Genomic DNA, 17,881 nt, shown 5'->3' with positions numbered 1-17,881 from the left:
GGGTCCGGAGGGTCTGGGGGGACCGAGGGGAGCGAGCGACGCGGGGTCGGGGACGCGCGTCTCTCCCACGGGAGCGCGCCCTGCCAAGGGCGGGGGCGCGGGGGGCGGGGCCTGATTTGCATGTGCCCTCTGGTTGGCTGGGGGCTGCTTGTACCACCGTACGGCGGCACGGGATTGGCTGCGGCGCGGCGGGCGGCGGGGGCGCGGCCGCGTGTAACGTGAGGGGCGGCCGCGCCGAGCGCGCTCAGTCGCCGGGCAGCGGCTGCCGCCACCGGAGCGCCCCGGCCCCAGCGCGCTCGTCCCGCCGGCCACCATGCTGGACCGCGAGGGCGGCTGGAGCGTGTCCTTCGCCGGCTGCGGCTTCCTGGGCGTCTACCACATCGGCGCCGCCACCTGCCTGCAGGAGCGCGCCCCGCACGTCATCCGCGACGCGCGGCACATCTACGGCGCCTCCGCCGGGGCGCTCGCCGGCGCCGTCCTGGTCGGGGGCGGCTCTCTGGGTGAGCGGCGGCGCCGGGGCGGGCAAGGGGCAGGTGCGGCGGGCAGGGCCGGCTCCGAGTTTCTGCTTCCCTTCAGGCCTGAAGCGTGTGCCCGTGGGTGGAATGAAATCCCGGCGCGGTCCGCGGCTCGGGGAGCGCTGTCGGCGGTGCCCGATGCCGTCCGCACGCTTGCGCAGCCGGAGGTCGGAGTTCCGTGCGCGTCCATCCCTGCGGGGCTGCTGTCACCGCCGCTGGCCAAAGTCCGGGATTTACCCGGGACAGCGGGGGGCAGCCGAGCCCTGACACCCTCCGGGGCAGGTCGGCCAGCCCCGTGTAGGGCTGTAAACGCTGTTTGCGCTTCCTTGGCAAACAGAGCATCTCCCCGCACCTGAAGTGCCGGTAGCTTTATCTTGCTTCCTCCCAAGCTGCTCCTTTCTGGGGTAAGGCTAAGCGAGTTAAGGTCAGGGCTTAGGTTAGCTTTAACGTGCTTTTCCTCTCTAAGCTGGGCACGGTGAGTGTTGCAAAGGTCGCTTAGGTGTATGGTTAGAAACAGTAGATTGATTCAAATCACTGGTTTGAATTGTCGTTTAAATAATAGAGGTCAGCTTGTGCTGTTTTTCTGACGTTTTATGTTGTTTTTATAACTAAGGATGTTAGTTTGAAACGGAATGTAGTGTGCTTTTCCCCTACTTTTTTTTTTCCTACTGCTCTTTTCTAGCAGTAGGTTAAATACACCTTACTTTTACCTACTTAGGGCTCATGGATATACATTTTTCTAATGAATGAAACTTGATAAAAGCTATCAAAATATCACGGTGCTTAGGATAGCAGCAGGATTGCAGTTAAAAAAAAAAAAAAACCTATACGAAATATCTGAAAATCTGATAATGGTTTTCTTTCTAAAGTAAAGAAATCCACCAAGTAACATCTGTCTAGTTCATGGCTCCACACTGTTTTTGCTAGCAGCACCCTTGACTGGTTTACAGCTAGAGGATTTTGTAAATTCAGATTTCGTCTTAGAAGAGAAAGAAAACTATGAGTACCTCTTTTAAATTTGGAGAGGTTTGTGGGTTTTGCTATTAAATTTCCGAGGAAAAAAATCCACTGACAAAAACAAACAGAAGTTCTCTTTAAGTACAGGACAGCAATGCTTGTCCCTGCTGCTTTAGACACTGAGCTCTAGCATATAAGCTTAATTTCTTCAAAGCTTTAGCTGTAAACTTGTGCTGCTTAATTTTGCTGTAATGTCTGAGCATGATACACTTGAGTTACTATGAGCCTGCTATCAGCTTTTAAAACATAGTATTTTTCTCCAACAGCCAGTATTTTTAGAACATATCCAGTTTTATGCCTTAAATTATTTGAGAAGGAAGCTGTCAAACACTCTAAAGCCTGGAAAATATTTATTGTTTGTTTGGCAGTATGAGTTAATAACAGCTTTTAAATTTAGGTTTGGCACTTTAGGAGTTGTAGATTTCAAACTATTACCTTTCCCAGTTATTACCAATCTCATATGCAGACTGAGATTTTTGATTTTTCTCTAACTAATGGAACATGTGTGTGGTCACTGTCCAAGGTAGCAGATTCCATGGGCAAGTGTATTTCTACTGGGGGAAAAAAAAAAACAATCAAAGGCATCATTTGGGAGACAGTTTAGAACCACACACATTCTTAAAGTCTGTGAATTGCTGTAAATTGGCAGAGCTAATAAGGTATTCCCATGCTAATTCTCTGAGTTTCTAGCTGCCGTTTCTGTGAGCTTGTGTGAAAGCAGAGGATGCTAAATAAGCTGTAAAGAAACACTGTTTTACAATGATAATAAGATATCTCTAGTGAGTTTGTATCTTATGCCTCTCTTACTCTGATAGACTTTAATGTGCAGTGTTTGTAGTTCCTGCAGCTGGAGGTGTTAGCAAATCCAATGTTTTTAATCACAATTACATTTTCCTGTGGGTAGACAGAGCCCAGCTCTTCCCAGAGGTGAGAGGAAGGATGAGAGGCAGCAGGCACAAGCTGGAACCTGGTAAATTCACATGAGGTGAAAGGAAAAGACAGTTGTTATGAGACTGATAAAATAATAGAACAGCTTCCCATAGAGGTTGTGGGGTCTCCACACTTGGAGATGTTTGGGGCTTGGCAGGACCCAGGCCTGAGCTGCCCTGTGTGCTGGGGTTGTGGCTAGAATTGAAGAGCATATTTCATTTTTTACAGCCTTTGTTGTAGCTAGTTGTTTCAGATCACCTGCTGGATAGGTGGGGAGTCTGTGGAACTTCAAATGTGGATAAATATTAGCCATAGCCATTAGCCATTAATTAGCCATTATTAGCCATTGAATGGGGAAGAAGAGTGTAGTTTTATAGACTGACAAAGAGGTTTCATTAAATTTGGGGGAGGTTGGGAAGCTTAGCCATGAGTGTTGTTTTGAGGATGAAGTGCACTCCAGGCTATTCCAAACTGGAATGTTAAAGTTGCACTCCTTGGATGACCTGGAGATCTGGTATTTTGGTGGTGCTGTGATCATCCATTTCAGTGGGGCACTTCAAGAGAGCAGGTTTAGTGCAGGCTGCAAATATAATGTCAGGCTTTACTCTGTGGGATAAACTTCTCGGGTTTTACTCTGTGAAACAAATGAATCGTTAACAAACCAAAATAGGAATGCAGAACTATAACAAGAAACAGTTCACATTTATTAGGAATATTAATTTCTTTAGCTCTCCTGTGTTTCAAAAATAAAACAGATGGACCAAGACTTGCCTAAAATCCCAGTTTGACTTGAGCTCTAGCCCTCAGTCCCTTTTGGAAAGGTTCTGTTTTGGAATACACCAGTCTAAGAGGTAACTATTTTAGTCCTGTTGGAAAGGAAAAGGAAAAGAAGTTGGACTACTTTGAAGTCTGTTGAACTAATAGCAAAAAGCTTTATAAATTTTCAATGTTTTAAGATCATGTACTCTTAGAACTTCTCCTTTTTTGTTTCTTGATTTGGAGCCCTTCTGGGGTTTAAAATAGGTTACAATAAACAAAATACGTCGGCTTTTTTTTTTTTTTTTCCTATGAACTACTTTGAGCATAGAAATTCTTGTTTGTGGAGACAACAGGTAACTGCTAAATCAAATTGCATGCATTTGTTTGCTGTTGGTTTGTATTTTAGACAAAGTAAGTGACTTGCTTGGTGCATAAGGTTTCAAAACTGTATTTATTTTGGAAAAGGTAAATATTGTATATGCTCCAATACTGCTCTTCCTGGCCAGAGTTCTGGTAGGTCAGTACCTCAGACTCCTCCAACATGGCTATTTTTAGAAAGTTTAGAAGACTTTGCTAAATAAAAAAAAGGGAGTTGGTAACCAATATCTGGATGCAGGGAAAATTAGAACTGCTAGAACTACCTGATTCTGCTTTTGGAGGTAACCTTGTCACTTGTCAGAATGTGACTTGTGCAATATTTTTATTTGTGTGTAAAATGTGTTTTACTAAGATAAACATATATTTGTCCATGAACGGTGAGCTGTGTCTAAATTGTTTTCTGTCTTCTGGGGTGTGTCAGGCTACTGGTACCAGTGGATTTGTGGCCCAAGATTTCCCTCTGTGAGGATGGAATGAAACAATTGAAGTGGTAAAAACAAAATGTGTCTGATACTTCAGATTTTGTAGAGATGCTCTTTTGGACATAGACTCTCAGCTGAGAATGCTAAATGTTTAGTTATTGCTATTTGAAGGGGGAATAACATTGTAGAAATGTAATATTTTTGGAAACTTATCTGAGCTCAAAGGCTTAAGTGGAGTTTAAGTTGCTAGTGCAGTGCTCACATATAACCTGATAAATTGAATTATATCTGTTCTAGTAAGTTCTAAAAATATTTTTAGAAGACCTTGTAGTCCATCACTCAGGTTGATGTTACTTTGACTTTCCCCCCTTCTCTCCTCTACCAAACTGACAAGGAATTTCCTCAAAGTATGCCCTGGAGAAATGTGACATTTTAAGTTCAAACAAACCATTGCAGGTGGATGAGCTGCTCTTTCTTCTGTGACTAAATGTTGAAAGTATTTTAGTGTTTTTCAGGAGCAGTCCTGTCTTCTGTAGTGGTTTGAAGTTCCCAAACATAGATTTATTGGAGAAAACGTTATTATGTGTCTGTTAATGTACAAGTGCACCTACCTGGCATTCCTACCAGATCACACTTCATGCTCCCTTTAGTGTGTTTATGTATCAATGAGGAAAAATGGTGCCCTGAAAACTTAAGTTTGGTTCATTTTTTAAAGGGATTTTTTTGTCTCTCAGAAAACTCCTGAACTCCTTAAACATGTTGGACAGTTACTTAAAAAAACAAACCAAAAAAACCAAAAGCTCTTGTATTTTCATTCTAGCAATAAGAGAGATAATTTGGAGCTCTAGATGTGCTTTATTAGTCCAAGTGTGTGTTGTGTTTCTGCTGTTAAATGCAATGTATTTTCTTTTCAGCTCAGGCTTGTGCAGATGTCCTGGCATTAGCCAAAGAAGCGAGAAAGCGAAATCTGGGCCCTCTTCATCCTTCCTTTAATGTGATCAAGATAATAAGAGATGGGCTGATGAAAAATCTTCCAGAAAACACACACCAGTTGTCATCAGGCAGGCTGTGTATTTCACTAACCAGAGTATCAGATGGCAAGAATACCTTGATATCTAATTTTAACTCTAAAGAAGAAGTTATACAGGTATGGGGTTTTTTTGGCAACTTTTAGAGACTTCTGTAATCCTAGGTCTCTTTAACATTATCTGTTGGGTTTCTGCTTTAAACATTTCAGGTACTGTCACTCTGACAGTGTTTTAAAGAAGAGTTCAAGCTCTTTTACACCAGATTCATAGTTTTCCCAGTCAATGTGTCTGTGAACTGCTTTAGGGCAGAGGTGCAAGGGATCAGTCATAAAAAAGGATTAATACCTTAAAAGTGTAGTGGATCTAATGAAACTGTAGCCTTAGTGAATAAGAATTTATTTTATAAAGATAGATGTTTATATCAGTAATGGAACAGTTAATATTTAATTTTTATGGTCTCATTTTCTTACAGGCTTTAATCTGTAGTTCATTTGTCCCTATTTATTGTGGCCTCATTCCACCATCATTTAGAGGTGTGGTAAGTCTCTATTGTTAAGATATAAAAACAGTTCTAGATATTCCGAAAATATTAAGAATACTTGTGAGATTTTTTGTTATCCTATTGTAAAGTAATTAACTTCATAATATATTCTAGTACTATAGCTGTAATAACTTTCCAAAAAACCAGAATTACCAAATGTGTGAAAGATATGAGTATTTTAACACACATATTGTCTCTCTGTCCCTCCTCTGTCCCCTAAAATTCATTAATGAAATAAAAAGATACTATAAGATAACAATTATGTAGCCTATGGATAAACATTTATTGGAGGAAGTGATGCACAAATTTACAGGAAGAGTCACCTATAATTGGTAAAAAAAAAACCCTTGTAATATCTTTTATTGTATATCTTCATGTTCTGCCTGTAAGGGGATCTGCCTTTCAACTGGATTAAAGATCTGTGTTCAGTTAAGTGCAAATAAAGCTTTTTAATGTCTTCTGGCATTTATATTCAGTGTAAAAAATCTTACTTTTTATAGGTAAAATATCAGTATGTTGGTATACTCTATTGCTTCCCAGGAGCTGCTGGTTACAAAGCCCCTTAATACTTCATGGCTGTACTGAGCTCCCTAAAATCCCCTGTTTAAGAGACAAAACCTGCAGGAAAGTTGGCATGACTTGTTGTAGGTGTTATAAGTACAGGTCTGGAAGCAGATCTGCATTTCAAATCAAGGCAGTGACATTGGTGGCTTTTTGTTACCCTGTTCTGTTCACTTGCATTTGCTTTCCCTCCAACTCTGGTGCTCCCTGCACAAGGAGAAGGGAAGAAAGAAAGAAAACTTTAAATGCCTTTGATTTCATGCTGTTCTCAAGGCAATTTGCAAGTATTAAAAGGTCAAGAATAGATGTGAAATATTTTGGTGTTTTTTTTTTTTTTCCTTCATGCTGAAATTTAAGCAAAAGTGATTAGAACTGCATAGGGATTTTCTTTATCTGTGCCTCAAAAGCTTGTATGTCTCCTTAAACTCTTCCAGATTAAAGGTGTTATGAAAACAGGACGCTGGATTGAATCCAAGGTTTAGGTGGATCCAGGCTAATCTGGCTGCTCAGTTCTTGTCACCAGACAACAATGTTATTTTAAAGGGCTTAGTTCAGAGTACAAAAACATACAAGTAACGCTTTATTTGGCCATATTTTGAAGAAAGGAAGGAATAATTATATTCTTCTAATCTTTGCAATTATTTTGAGATTATCTTAATGCTTAGGAGGCATTTTTGGATGTGACTTGGTAAGAGTACCACAGCTGCATATGCTTGGGATGACTCCTATAGGCTTAAGCACAACAAGAATGTCAAAAATGTAAACTTTGGGGCATCTTGCTGTTCACTGCTTGGCATACCTGCCAATATACTGTAAAACAAAGGCTTAAGGATAACATTTAAGAGGTGTATGTAACTGCCAGTTCAAAAGCTTTTGAGTATTGGGATTTTTTTTTACTCCTTTCAAACACAGCAGTGGTTTTAGATTTAAAGAATGACTTGGAGGAACAGCTGAGTAGATACTCCAAATCATGAAAATCATTTAGATCAGTAGAACTGTGACTCACATATGTACTTCCACCTTTTAATAATTTCATGAGAAGGGTCGTCCTTTGCCAGACCTGTTATTTTTTTATTAATGTCACAAAGGACTCGGAGATTTCACTTGTACTTTAGTGATTGCATTACACACCTAAAGTTTGGCAGGAGCTGCATCCAGATGGTATCCTGGGAAGCTGACAGGCCATGAGCTGCCCTCTTGCTAATTCCTAATGTGTTTCTCAGAGTGGTCAGGGCCTGAGTAGCAGGGCAGCTGAAACTGATAATTTGGGTTGCTCTTGCTCAAATCCCTGCTCTTTTATATTTATGTTTGACAAGGACCTACAGTTTATGTTTGCTGCCCTTTAAGGAAGGAGCGAAATGCAGCCTCTGAGCCAGCAGAGCTGGTGGTGTGGGAACAAAGCAGTTGCCTGTGGCTGCTGTGAGTGAGTGGAGGGGCTGGCTGTAGCCACTGCAGCTGCTGCACTAGACAGTGGTTACCCCAAAACACAGAGCAATTTGGGGCTTGGATATTAAAATGTCTCAGGTAGTGATGCACTAAAACTCCAGAAATGTGAAGTGTGAAGGAGACAAAAGCATAACCTGGAACTTGCACACAAAGCACAGTAGATGTCTGTGATCAGCAGAGTTTCTGAAGCACTGTCCATTTTTACTTGATGTCCAAATCTTTTCTGATGCTTTTCTATCAAATTCTAATTATGAAGAGTACTTTTAAGTTGGAATGGTTTAGTGTCTTGGAACTTGAAGTTTGAAGCGTTGAGCTGCTTTTCTCTGCACGTTGTGTAGGATTATCATCTTTAAAAAACATACAGAAAGATCCTAAACGGAATATGCTTGTACTGCCTATGGAGCTGTAGGTAGGAATGTTTACTGGTTTTAGAGGACAGATCATGCCACTCAAAATATTTAGCTTGGGAGCACCAGCTTAAGCTAGAGCCTTAAGTGCTGTTTCATTCTTGTGTGGGGGACTCTGCTGGTCAGGCACTGTCAGCCCTTGAGATGTGCTGTTTGTGTTCCTTTTTGTAGCGCTACGTGGACGGAGGCATCAGTGACAACTTGCCTCACTATGGGTGTAAGAACACCATCACAGTGTCCCCTTTTGCTGGGGAATGTGACATCTGTCCCAAGGGCAAGTCAGCCAACTTCCATGAGATGAACGTGACCAACACCAGCATTCAGTTCAGCCTGGGCAACCTTTATCGCTTAACTCAGGCGCTCTTTCCACCTGAACCCAAGGTCAGCCCCTGCCTTCCTTTGCTTCATCTCTCCTCATGAAAGCTTCTGCAGAAAGTTGCAGTGTCTTAGCATTTCATACATTCACACAAACTTCTTTGGTGATGTGTCTTGTTTCTATTTTTTCCTGTTTTGTTTATGTCCTCCTTGGTTTTAGCCTCTCTTGGGCTAAAAATGCATATCCTGCTTCTGACTTTCCGTATTTATTTGGGAATTGTCACAGGATTCTGTCATAAAATCAACACTGGAAAATTGACAACTGTCAGTTTTTAGTCCTTTCATGTTTACCTGCTAAGAAATAAGAGGAAGTTCTAAAGTTTCATGGTTTTGTAAAGGTCTTAATTAATATTTGGCACAGGCAAGTTGCCTTTAAACTTTGCTCATTGCTGTTAACTGCAGATCTGAAGAGGGAAATGCTCTTGAACTGCTGTTGTGAAAATTGGAAAAATAAAACCAGATCCTTTCAACTGGCTTGGGATATAGTACAGCAAAGAAGCAATTTTTATGACTGCTGCAGATATGCTTTAACTGAGGGCTTTTTGACCATTTCAAGACAAATTCTAAATTCTAATTATGCAGGCTTTATTTATTTTTTTTTTTTTACTAGTACCCTTGTGTAGGTGAGCTGGTATTGCATCTGTTATCTTTTCATAGCCAAGATAGGTCTGAGCCTGAGCATCAGAATTGCACAGGTGAATTTTCAAAGCTTTGGGAAGTGAGAAGCACTGGGAGGGAAGGAGGGGAATTAGCACACTCCAAACACCCTGCTTCATTGCTGCTAGCAGCTTCTGAAGAGCTAATTAAGGAAATGAGGAGAGGGAAGTCTTCCAAGTTATTTGAATGCCATCATTCTGTGCATCTTCAACAGCTACAAGATAAGTTAATGCACATGATCACATATGCATCATCACAATAGCCATATTAACCTGAATTTGCTGTATTCCAGCAATTGCTAAGGTGGCTTTTTTCTTCAAACAGTGGAAGGTGGGTGAAAGTGGCTTTTCATTTTGGAAACTGTTGATCTGAAATTGAAACTCCTTTTTAATTTGTATATTTGCAGGTACTCGGAGAGATCTGTGAGCAGGGATATTTGGATGCTCTTAAATTCTTGAAGGAGAATGGTATGTTAAACTTTCAGATAATTATTCATTATATGGTCTTAATCTAAATTTAAAAAACAAAGAAACCCCAGATCAAAACAAACAAAAAGGGTGAGGGGGTTGTGTGTAGCTAAAAAGGGGGTTGGTCTTTGAGAATTTTGGAAGGATCATGATAGTTTCATTCTTGTAGAGAAGCAACATTTATAGTTCACCTGAGGTGAGCTGTGCCACACAAAAACTGAACTTTTGGAGTTTTGTCAAATCTGGGGGAAGTAAATGTTGAATGAAATTTCCAAAGAATTCCAGTTACAGGCAAATCATATTATTACTTGGCTTTGTCTTAATTGTGCAGGATGGGCATAGTAAGCTACTGCTTCCCAATCCTCTGAAACCTGTATTTTCTATTGCCTCCTCTCTGCTGTCATCCATGTGATTTTCTGGTAGTCCAGAAGTGGGAGCTGGCTGACAGCAATAAAAACTCAGACACAGACAAACCCTCTGTGTGAGAAAAGACTTTAGAAGGTGACAGCTTATAATGGAGCAGTTGTTAACACCCAGATAAGTTTAGGAAGAAGAATTACGAGTTGTGCTACTCTACTCCTAGAATTCTAATAACATGCTTTGTAATGATAAATGTTACTGCTCTGCAAGCTTTGAGACAAACAAGTTGAAAACAGTAACTTGATATTAGGATGAAGTTAACCATGTGTTAAATGTGCCTGGGCCCTGTAGATTTTGGGGTCTGATCACAGGAATGGGAATGGAAATGGGACTTCTGCACCATTACAGAAAGTACCAGCTCAGAATATGAGCTATCTTTGATATACTCTGCTGTTGCCTGGTTACTGAAAATTCAAATTGTCCTGAAACCATTCTTTTCACTGAAGAACCTCACAGTTCTGCTTAAGAGCTTGATTTTCTATAATGTTATTATTATGTTTCACTATTATTTAATGAGAAAGTCTTGCTTTATAGCTTTTACCATGTGAATAAACCACACAAACTCTACAAAGAGCCTCTGGTTTGTGGTTGTCTGTGCTGAGCTTGGTTCTGTTTCTGTCCTGCACCCACAGGTTCCCTGTGCAAGTTCCCATCTGGCACTGATATCTGACATTCCTTGCAGTTCTTCCTCAGTCTCTCTGCCCCATGTCCTCTCTGTTTTGCAGTGTTGTCCTCCTTTTCACACTGCTAATCCTGTGGTCAGCTTTGTTTTTATTCTGTCACAGGGTTGTTTTTCATCAAACTTAATCAAGGATAATTAAAACCCTTCCAAGGTCATTCATTATGCATCACCTTTCTTATTAAGTTATTTCAGCTGTAGGAATTAATTCACCCCCTGTATGCAGGTAGAGATTATAGTCAAATTTCATAGTCTTTTTCCATATGTAATTTTATAATGATTTTCTGGAAACCAAGTGTAAATTATTGTGTTTTTCTCTTTGTATTCATGATCTAGTGCTTGTTTCTAAGGTAGTTATCAGTGCTATTTCTTAATTGGCACCAGTTTTGCAATGCAACCCACGTTTATTTAGATCTGTAGTTTGGATATTACTAAAAAAAAAAATGTAACCTAGTTTCTTTCCTTTTCAACCCTGTTGTAGTAATGCCTCAAAGTACTCACGTGAGTACTTTGTCATGTCCAATTTCCCGAATATCTGATGTGTTTTAGGTGTTTTCTTTCAAATACATATTAAATCAGCTTTCCTTCTCTCCTTTAATTCCTTTGCTTTCTTTCAAGAAAATAACTTTGGTAAATGGCTGTATGTTTCCAGGGCAGTTTTCATTGACTTGACTTTTTCCTTTTGTTTAGAACCTGTTTTAAAGTAAGACCTAAACCTTCAGAAGAGCCATTACTGTGGTTAAATGTTTGTGGGATCCTAAGAGCCAGGTGCATTTGATGTGGGGTAGATGATGGTGTTCCCTTAGGACAGATCTTTGTTCAGACACACACATCTCAGCTGCTGTACAGGTACTCAGGAGACCTGTGGATCAAACCTAAGTGAAAGCTCTTGACTCTTTCAGGTATTCTGAATGACTCCATTTATCTCCACTTGTCCTTCACAAAAAGAAACCCTCATGAGGCTGCACAAGAATACTTTGAGTATGGGAAGAGAAGAAAATTGACAGAAAACAACAGAATAGAAACTTTGAAAATGACCAGCTTAAATGACCAGCTAAAGCCAAATTCATGGCCTTTGGAGAAGAGCATATTTGAGAGTCTACCTCCCAGACTTCGTAAAGGTTTGTGCTTCAGGCTGTTTTCTGTAACTCTGAGTTGCAAACTTTAACTTTTTGTTAATTTTTTTACATTAGTTCTTAGATCCATTGCTTAGTAGTTCTGGAGAATGTGTTTTGTCCCTGTGGCATGAGTCTGTGTTGTCATATTTTAAAATATCATAGAGAAAATTTATGGTAAGAGTGCTCCGAGATGAATTCTTTAATTTTCTAACTGAGCTTTATTCAGTAACAATTCATAGTGTTGATTGGATATTACAAAACACTGAGAAAATGATTGAAACTGCTTTCAGGTAGTGTAACATCTTTTCCCTAATAATTATTCTTAAGCACTGCAGGAAGCTTGCAAAGAACAGAATGGATTCTATGCTCAGTTCTCTAAACTCTTCCCCATGCGGGTGATATCCTACCTGCTGCTGCCATACACACTCCCAGTGGAGTCTGCTTACTCGGTTGCTTTACGGTAAGGAGCTTGTAAAGAACTCTTCTAGAATTATCATCATTTTGGAAATGCACTCATTGAGAGCTTATTCAGTGTTGGAGACATTCTGGGGCTTTATAATTCAAGTGGTAACTGTCAAAAGACCCATTACTTCTACCTAGGTGATGCATCCTAGAGCCTATATAATCCAAAGCTAGGTAAAGAAGCATATCAAGAAGGTTCTGAAATAACACAGTCATATTACTAATAGCTGCCTTGTAATTGCTCAAATGAAGCACCCTTAGTTGTGCTTTCCAGGAGTACATTCTTCATTACTGTATTGTGCAGAGGTATCTGAACTCTCCTCACATCCTTCTTGTGTTTCTTCCTGAAGTCTGGAGTGAAATCCACTGTTTACTCACCATATCAATTCTCCTACCAGTTTTGTTTATGTTGACTGAAAGTTGTGCTCTCGAAGCAGGGCTTAATTTGCTAAGTTTTAATTCTTGTCAAGGTGAAGTTATGCTCAATGAATGCACCATGAATCCTAAGCTTTGTGCTTGCTTAAGGGAATTCCAGTCCTTGAGCAGCAGATGTCATGACTATCTTTAGAAAATCTTGAAAAATCAGTTCTGGTAATCAAATCATGTAGCACTCCAGTGAAGTATTTTGTTTCTGTGCCACTGAATGTGGCACTTCTGTGCCATTTTTGGTGGATGGGGAAGGGCAGCATGTTTCTCCAGATGTCTCTATGGGGTTTTCCTCCTTGTCCCATTGTAGCTGACTCTTGTTAAGGGGTATCATAAGGAAAAAAGTACGTTTGGTACATTGTTCTTGTTTTGCCTTCTCTTTGTTCTTCCATTGTGCTTTTCCTTTTTTCTTCCTCCCTCTTCCACCTTGCTTTAAACCAAGCAGAAATTCCTACCACACAGGTCTTGCAAGACAGAAATATTTTGCAGGATTCCTGTGCTGGTCACAGGGTGTGGAATGCACACACTGATCAGCCACTCAGACTTGGTGATTTGTGGTGCCCCTTTTCTTAGCTTGTAGAAGAGAGATGAGAGGGCTAGATGGGAATTCAGGGAGGTTGGGAAGAAATGGACAACTTAGTTAGGGAAGTTGGTTTGGGGAGGAAAAAGCTGCTTTGGATATGGGACAGGCTGTGTAAAAATGTAACTCAAATTGCATCTCCTGCTTACAAAAGCTGTGTTTTGGTTTGCCTGCAGGTTGGTGAACTGGTTTCCTGACATGCCTGCTGATGTTCGATGGATGCAGGAGCAGCTTTTTCAGATTGCTGCCACAGTTTATGCCCAGGCTAAAAGCAAGCTGTTCTGTACAACCAGGTAAAGTGCAGTGCTGCTGCATGAAAATAATGCAGTTTTAGAAATTCTCTCTTTTTGAAACCACTTAAAGCCTTTTCTTGAATAACATTAGTTGGCTTTTGAGGCATCTCTCTGAGCAAAATTGTAGCTCTTGGTATATATTTGCTATTTGTCCTATTGTTCTCAGTTACTTGATAGCAGATGTAATCCAGTGTCTTTTCTTCCTTCTTAATGATACTTCTGATTCCTTTCCACAATAAATTTGGGAATTGCCACCTTCCTGCTTTTACCCTTATTTAGCAGTCTCTCCTATTCTGGTCTTACCAATCCTGAGTCTCTTCATCTGAGACAGGCTTTGGGATAACACAGAATCACAAGTTTGTCCCAGAAATAACTTCTCAGAGGGATTCTTTGCTCATTCCATCATGATTAAACACAAACACCATTTTTCTTGTGGTGAAGCAGCTCAAGCAGTGTTGAAGTGTTTGTGTATAGCAAGTTGAGGTATTTTTGTTTGTAAGACGGGTTGTGGCATGCTTTGTTGGGTTTTTGTTATTTGGTTGTTTTTTTTTTTCCCCCAAAAGCACTGCAAGAGAGAAGACAAAACATTTTAAAAAATAGGGTGTTCTTGTATAAAACTTCAGTTTCCTGTTTCTTAAATTAGAAAAGGCTAACCTGGTGATTAAGGTGATGGCTTAGAGTGTAGACAAGATCTGTTCCAGTTGTTCAGGTTGGTGATAACAAGTTGATTGTAAACTGGAATGCAGAATGGTCTTTGGGAAGGTGAACAACTGTATTTGCTACTTGTAAGCATGATAAAAATGTCCTTGAAGCATGAATAATCTCCTTTTCCTTCATTCTTTTTTTTTAACAGGAAAGACAACTATGGATCACTAAGAAAATGTCAAACTGTCCCATCTACTGTGGAATTTCGTTCTTCATACTGCCACCTTAAAATGCCTCACTCTGCTGCCCACATTGAGAGCTGGCTCTGGGAATCTTCATGCTTCATGCACTCAGCTATGAAAAATGCTCCTGCTGACATCCAGGAGCAGGCTGACCTAAAGTCCTATCCTAATTTCCTCCCAAATCCTGATGAGTCTGCGTTGGAAATAGATGTTGACACTTCCTCAGAGACAAGTTTCCAAACTGCTCCAGAGTATTAATAGGGAAGTAGATTCCACAGTTTCCGAAATTGAAATGTGGCAGAGAAAATTAAAACTTAGACAAGGGATCACTTTGTTTGTTGCCAATAAGTCTTGGGGAATTACTTGTTTACAACTTCCTGACAAATCTGCCTTGGGACTTTTATTGTTTTAAGGATTATAAAAACATGGCTGCTATACTAAGTAACAGATTATAGCTCTGTCGAAGCACCAGCTCAATCAACTGTAGTAAGACTTGGGGTTAAACAGTGTCTCTCTGGAAAGAAATATTTTTTAAAATTACTTGCAGAATAAAAATGTAAATTCTGTAAGCAGATTGTTAGACAAACAAGCATAGATAACAGAACATTATTTTAAATGTAAGTCTTAACAATATTATGTGTTAGAATTACTTTGATAGCACTTAAATGAAATTGGGTTTTTACTCCCTTAAGAGGAATACACAAGTGAGTTTCTTAGTAGCCTCCAGTGTCCATTTGCCTTATATTTAAACATACTGTTGTGTTAATGGAAAGTTGTCTGCACAAGGTACTGTAGGAACAGTATTATTCTAGGTTGTTGTATGTACTCTGCAGTTCCTGTTACCTTTCCTCTGTGTCTCTTTCCTTCCTGAAATACTTCAGGTGAAAATGACATGAGAAATGGGGCACCTTCCCCTGAAGTGTAAACAAGTGCAGTTTCAGTGGCTTCAGAAGACATTTGTTTTTGGAATTTAACATAAAGGCTTAATACTTGATCAAGTATTGAAAAGTAGGTAAAATAGTGACTGTGACAAATTAGTAGCAAGCAGTGTGTGGAGAAGGTGTTAAGCTTTACAGAAGATGTAAACAAAAATCCATGTATAGCAAGTGGTGAATGATGTTTAGGTTGTCTCTCTAATTGTTGCCTGATGGTTTTTTATTTGTTCTCCTCCAGTTTCAGAGACTTTTCTTTCCTTCTTTCACTTCCCTGTTGCTAAAGGAAGAAAAAGAAAGGTGTCTCTCCTGTCTCAGGGAGGTAGGATAACCCAAAGGAGGCTTCCCAAGATTGTCAGGTGCAGCAAAAGTGTGAGGCTTGGTGGAAGTATCAATATTCAGGGAGCTCTGTAGAGATCTCAAATAACAGGTAGAAAATTTAGCCAAATCATACCTCTATTGAGAAGTTGGCAGCTTAAAACATTTCCACTAGAAAGGTTCTGAATGATTTAACAAAGACAGTGCCCTAGTGGATGTTAGGATTAATTACTGTTCTCTTGGCTTATCAGGTCTTGTACAATTTTTAAGAAGAAGGAAACAATAATGGCTTTAAAATTGATTTGCACATTTGTTTGGGGGGAGCATATGACCCTGGGAAGATTCTCATTCAAGAAAGGGAATTCTGTGCAACCCAGGGAAGAGCTGCTTGAGGGCCTCTTCTCTAGGGAGAGGGGTTGGATTGTGATGCTCAGGAGCTGGGATATGGGAATGTGAGCTTTGGGAAAAATGTAGCACTTGAATTGGGCCTGCCTTTCAAACAGTCTCTCAGCTGTGATTTCTCTAAACTTGCAGTGCTGCATTTTACAATATTCAAATAGATTTCAGGTTGGGGAGGAAGTGCTGAGCTCTCTCTTTCTGTACTCAACAAGGCTGGTGCTACTTTACTTCAACTCTTCTGTTCATTTCTTGGGTGTATATATCATCAGACTTGCAAAAAAAATATTGGAATTGTTACTCTAACTACAATTAAAATATACAATATCTATTTTAAATTGTCTTCCTGCAATAGCTTGCCAGTTTCTTTTAGAATTAAATCAAAAATGCCAAATTTTGCTTCTGGTCTTTGTTGGAATACTTCTATTAACTACGTTTAAATCAACCTTAACCACTTTTTCTGTTGGGCACAGCTCCCATTTTGTCTCCTTTTTTAAAATAAAACCACAATCTCTTCTGTAACCATGGTCTCTGAGCTTTCTTGAGTTCACCCCTGTGTGAGTTAAATCAGAATGTGTTGATGTCATTGATGGTTCTGAGGTGTTTTTTAAGAGTACTACTCTGAAGTTCAAGAGATGCTTATGCACACTGCAGCTGGACCTGAATGCTACCTCAGTTTAAAGTTTTGTGGGTTTTTGTCCTTTTTTGGTTTCAATGGGAGTTTTTGTTTGTCTTCTGCAATCAGTTATTTTATTAATACCTTGTTGCATTTAAACAGAAATAATAGAAAAAGAGATAAAGTTGAGTGTAAAAGGAGATAACAAAGGGTGCATTGTGTCTGAGCTAAAACTAACTTAGCAGATAACTAAATATAAATAAAATAATAACCTATTAAATAATTTGTTATATGAATAATAGATATGTTAAAATGTTATATTTAATAGGTATTTAAAAGCCAATATAAAATATATCAGTAAAGTATAATTAATTATATTGTCTATAAATACCTAATACAGACATGAAGATGAAGTACAGAAATACCCAGCGATAACAATTTAATGTAAAATAATAGTAATAATAATAATCACAATTGTAAGTAATTTGCAACACAAGCTTTCAGTTTCAAGTGCCCAATCCGAGTCTCCGAGTTTGGGGTGGATCCCTTGGGTTTGGGATGAAACGTGCATTTGGGGTGAATTTCCCTATGTTTTGGGCACATCCTCTCAGTTTGGGGGTGAATTCCCTCGGTTTTGGCTGACACAAGTGGGCTTGGGGTGAAACAAACACGTGGGTTTGGGGTGAACCCCCTGTGTTTGGGATAAATCTGCTGGGTTTGGGATGAAGCACCCGTGTTCAGGGTGAACCCCCCAGGTTTGGGATTGTGAAAAACGCCAATTGCTTGGTTTTTAAAATCTTAAAAGTTTAATAATAAAATGGTTATAAAGATAATAATACAATTAGAGTAATAAAGTTTAGAGTTAGGACAATTACAAGACAATAAAAAGCAAAGAATTATGGACGTCCAGATGCTCTTGGACACTGTCACAGAAAGCGTCCCTTGAGAACAAAGGAATCACCCTTAAACCAATACACTTGTTGCATATTCATATATCCTTTATGGTTATGCATACATTGTATTTAAAACAAGAAACTCTGTTGTATGTCAGCTGTTTCCTTTAATCCCTATGGGGTCTCTGAGTCTGAGCAAGGCCTGAAGAAATTAGCTTCTTCTGATGAGAAAACCATAAATTTCTCTTCTCTTGGGAGATTTGGGTGTTCCTCTAATCCTAAAAAAAACTTCCCCCACGTACATAATCTCTATTTTAACATTATGTTGTAGCCTAAAATGACATTTAACACACTACAT

At 39.8% G+C, this 17,881-nt stretch overlaps 1 protein-coding gene across 1 annotated transcript; it reads left to right on the top strand.

Moving 5' to 3' along the window:
- Window positions 1-190: 190 nt before the first annotated feature.
- Window positions 191-16,536, top strand: LOC110473186 (1-acylglycerol-3-phosphate O-acyltransferase Pnpla3). Its single transcript, XM_021535504.3, has 9 exons — window positions 191-500; window positions 4,936-5,168; window positions 5,522-5,587; window positions 8,176-8,385; window positions 9,443-9,503; window positions 11,505-11,723; window positions 12,048-12,180; window positions 13,365-13,481; window positions 14,335-16,536. The coding sequence occupies exons 1-9, from the start codon at window positions 314-316 to the stop codon at window positions 14,624-14,626; spliced, it is 1,518 nt and encodes a 505-aa protein (XP_021391179.3). The 5' UTR covers window positions 191-313; the 3' UTR covers window positions 14,627-16,536.
- The last annotated feature ends 1,345 nt before the right edge of the window (window positions 16,537-17,881 follow it).

The sequence above is a fragment of the Lonchura striata genome, chromosome 1A (genome assembly GCF_050655825.1).
Source record: "Lonchura striata isolate lonStrDom1 chromosome 1A, ASM5065582v1, whole genome shotgun sequence".
Taxonomy (NCBI): domain Eukaryota; kingdom Metazoa; phylum Chordata; class Aves; order Passeriformes; family Estrildidae; genus Lonchura; species Lonchura striata.
Note: the sequence above shows the minus strand (reverse complement) of the source record. Positions and strands in the feature narration are given on the sequence as shown.

Bases quoted from the DNA above. Each gene is read 5' to 3' on its own strand.
- LOC110473186 (XM_021535504.3), top strand. From the start codon at position 314: ATGCTGGACCGCGAGGGCGGCTGGAGCGTGTCCTTCGCCGGCTGCGGC. The intron at 501-4,935 runs GTGAGCGGCGGC...TTTTCTTTTCAG, and splicing joins GGTCGGGGGCGGCTCTCTGG to CTCAGGCTTGTGCAGATGTC. The intron at 13,482-14,334 runs GTAAAGTGCAGT...TTTTTTTAACAG, and splicing joins AAGCTGTTCTGTACAACCAG to GAAAGACAACTATGGATCAC.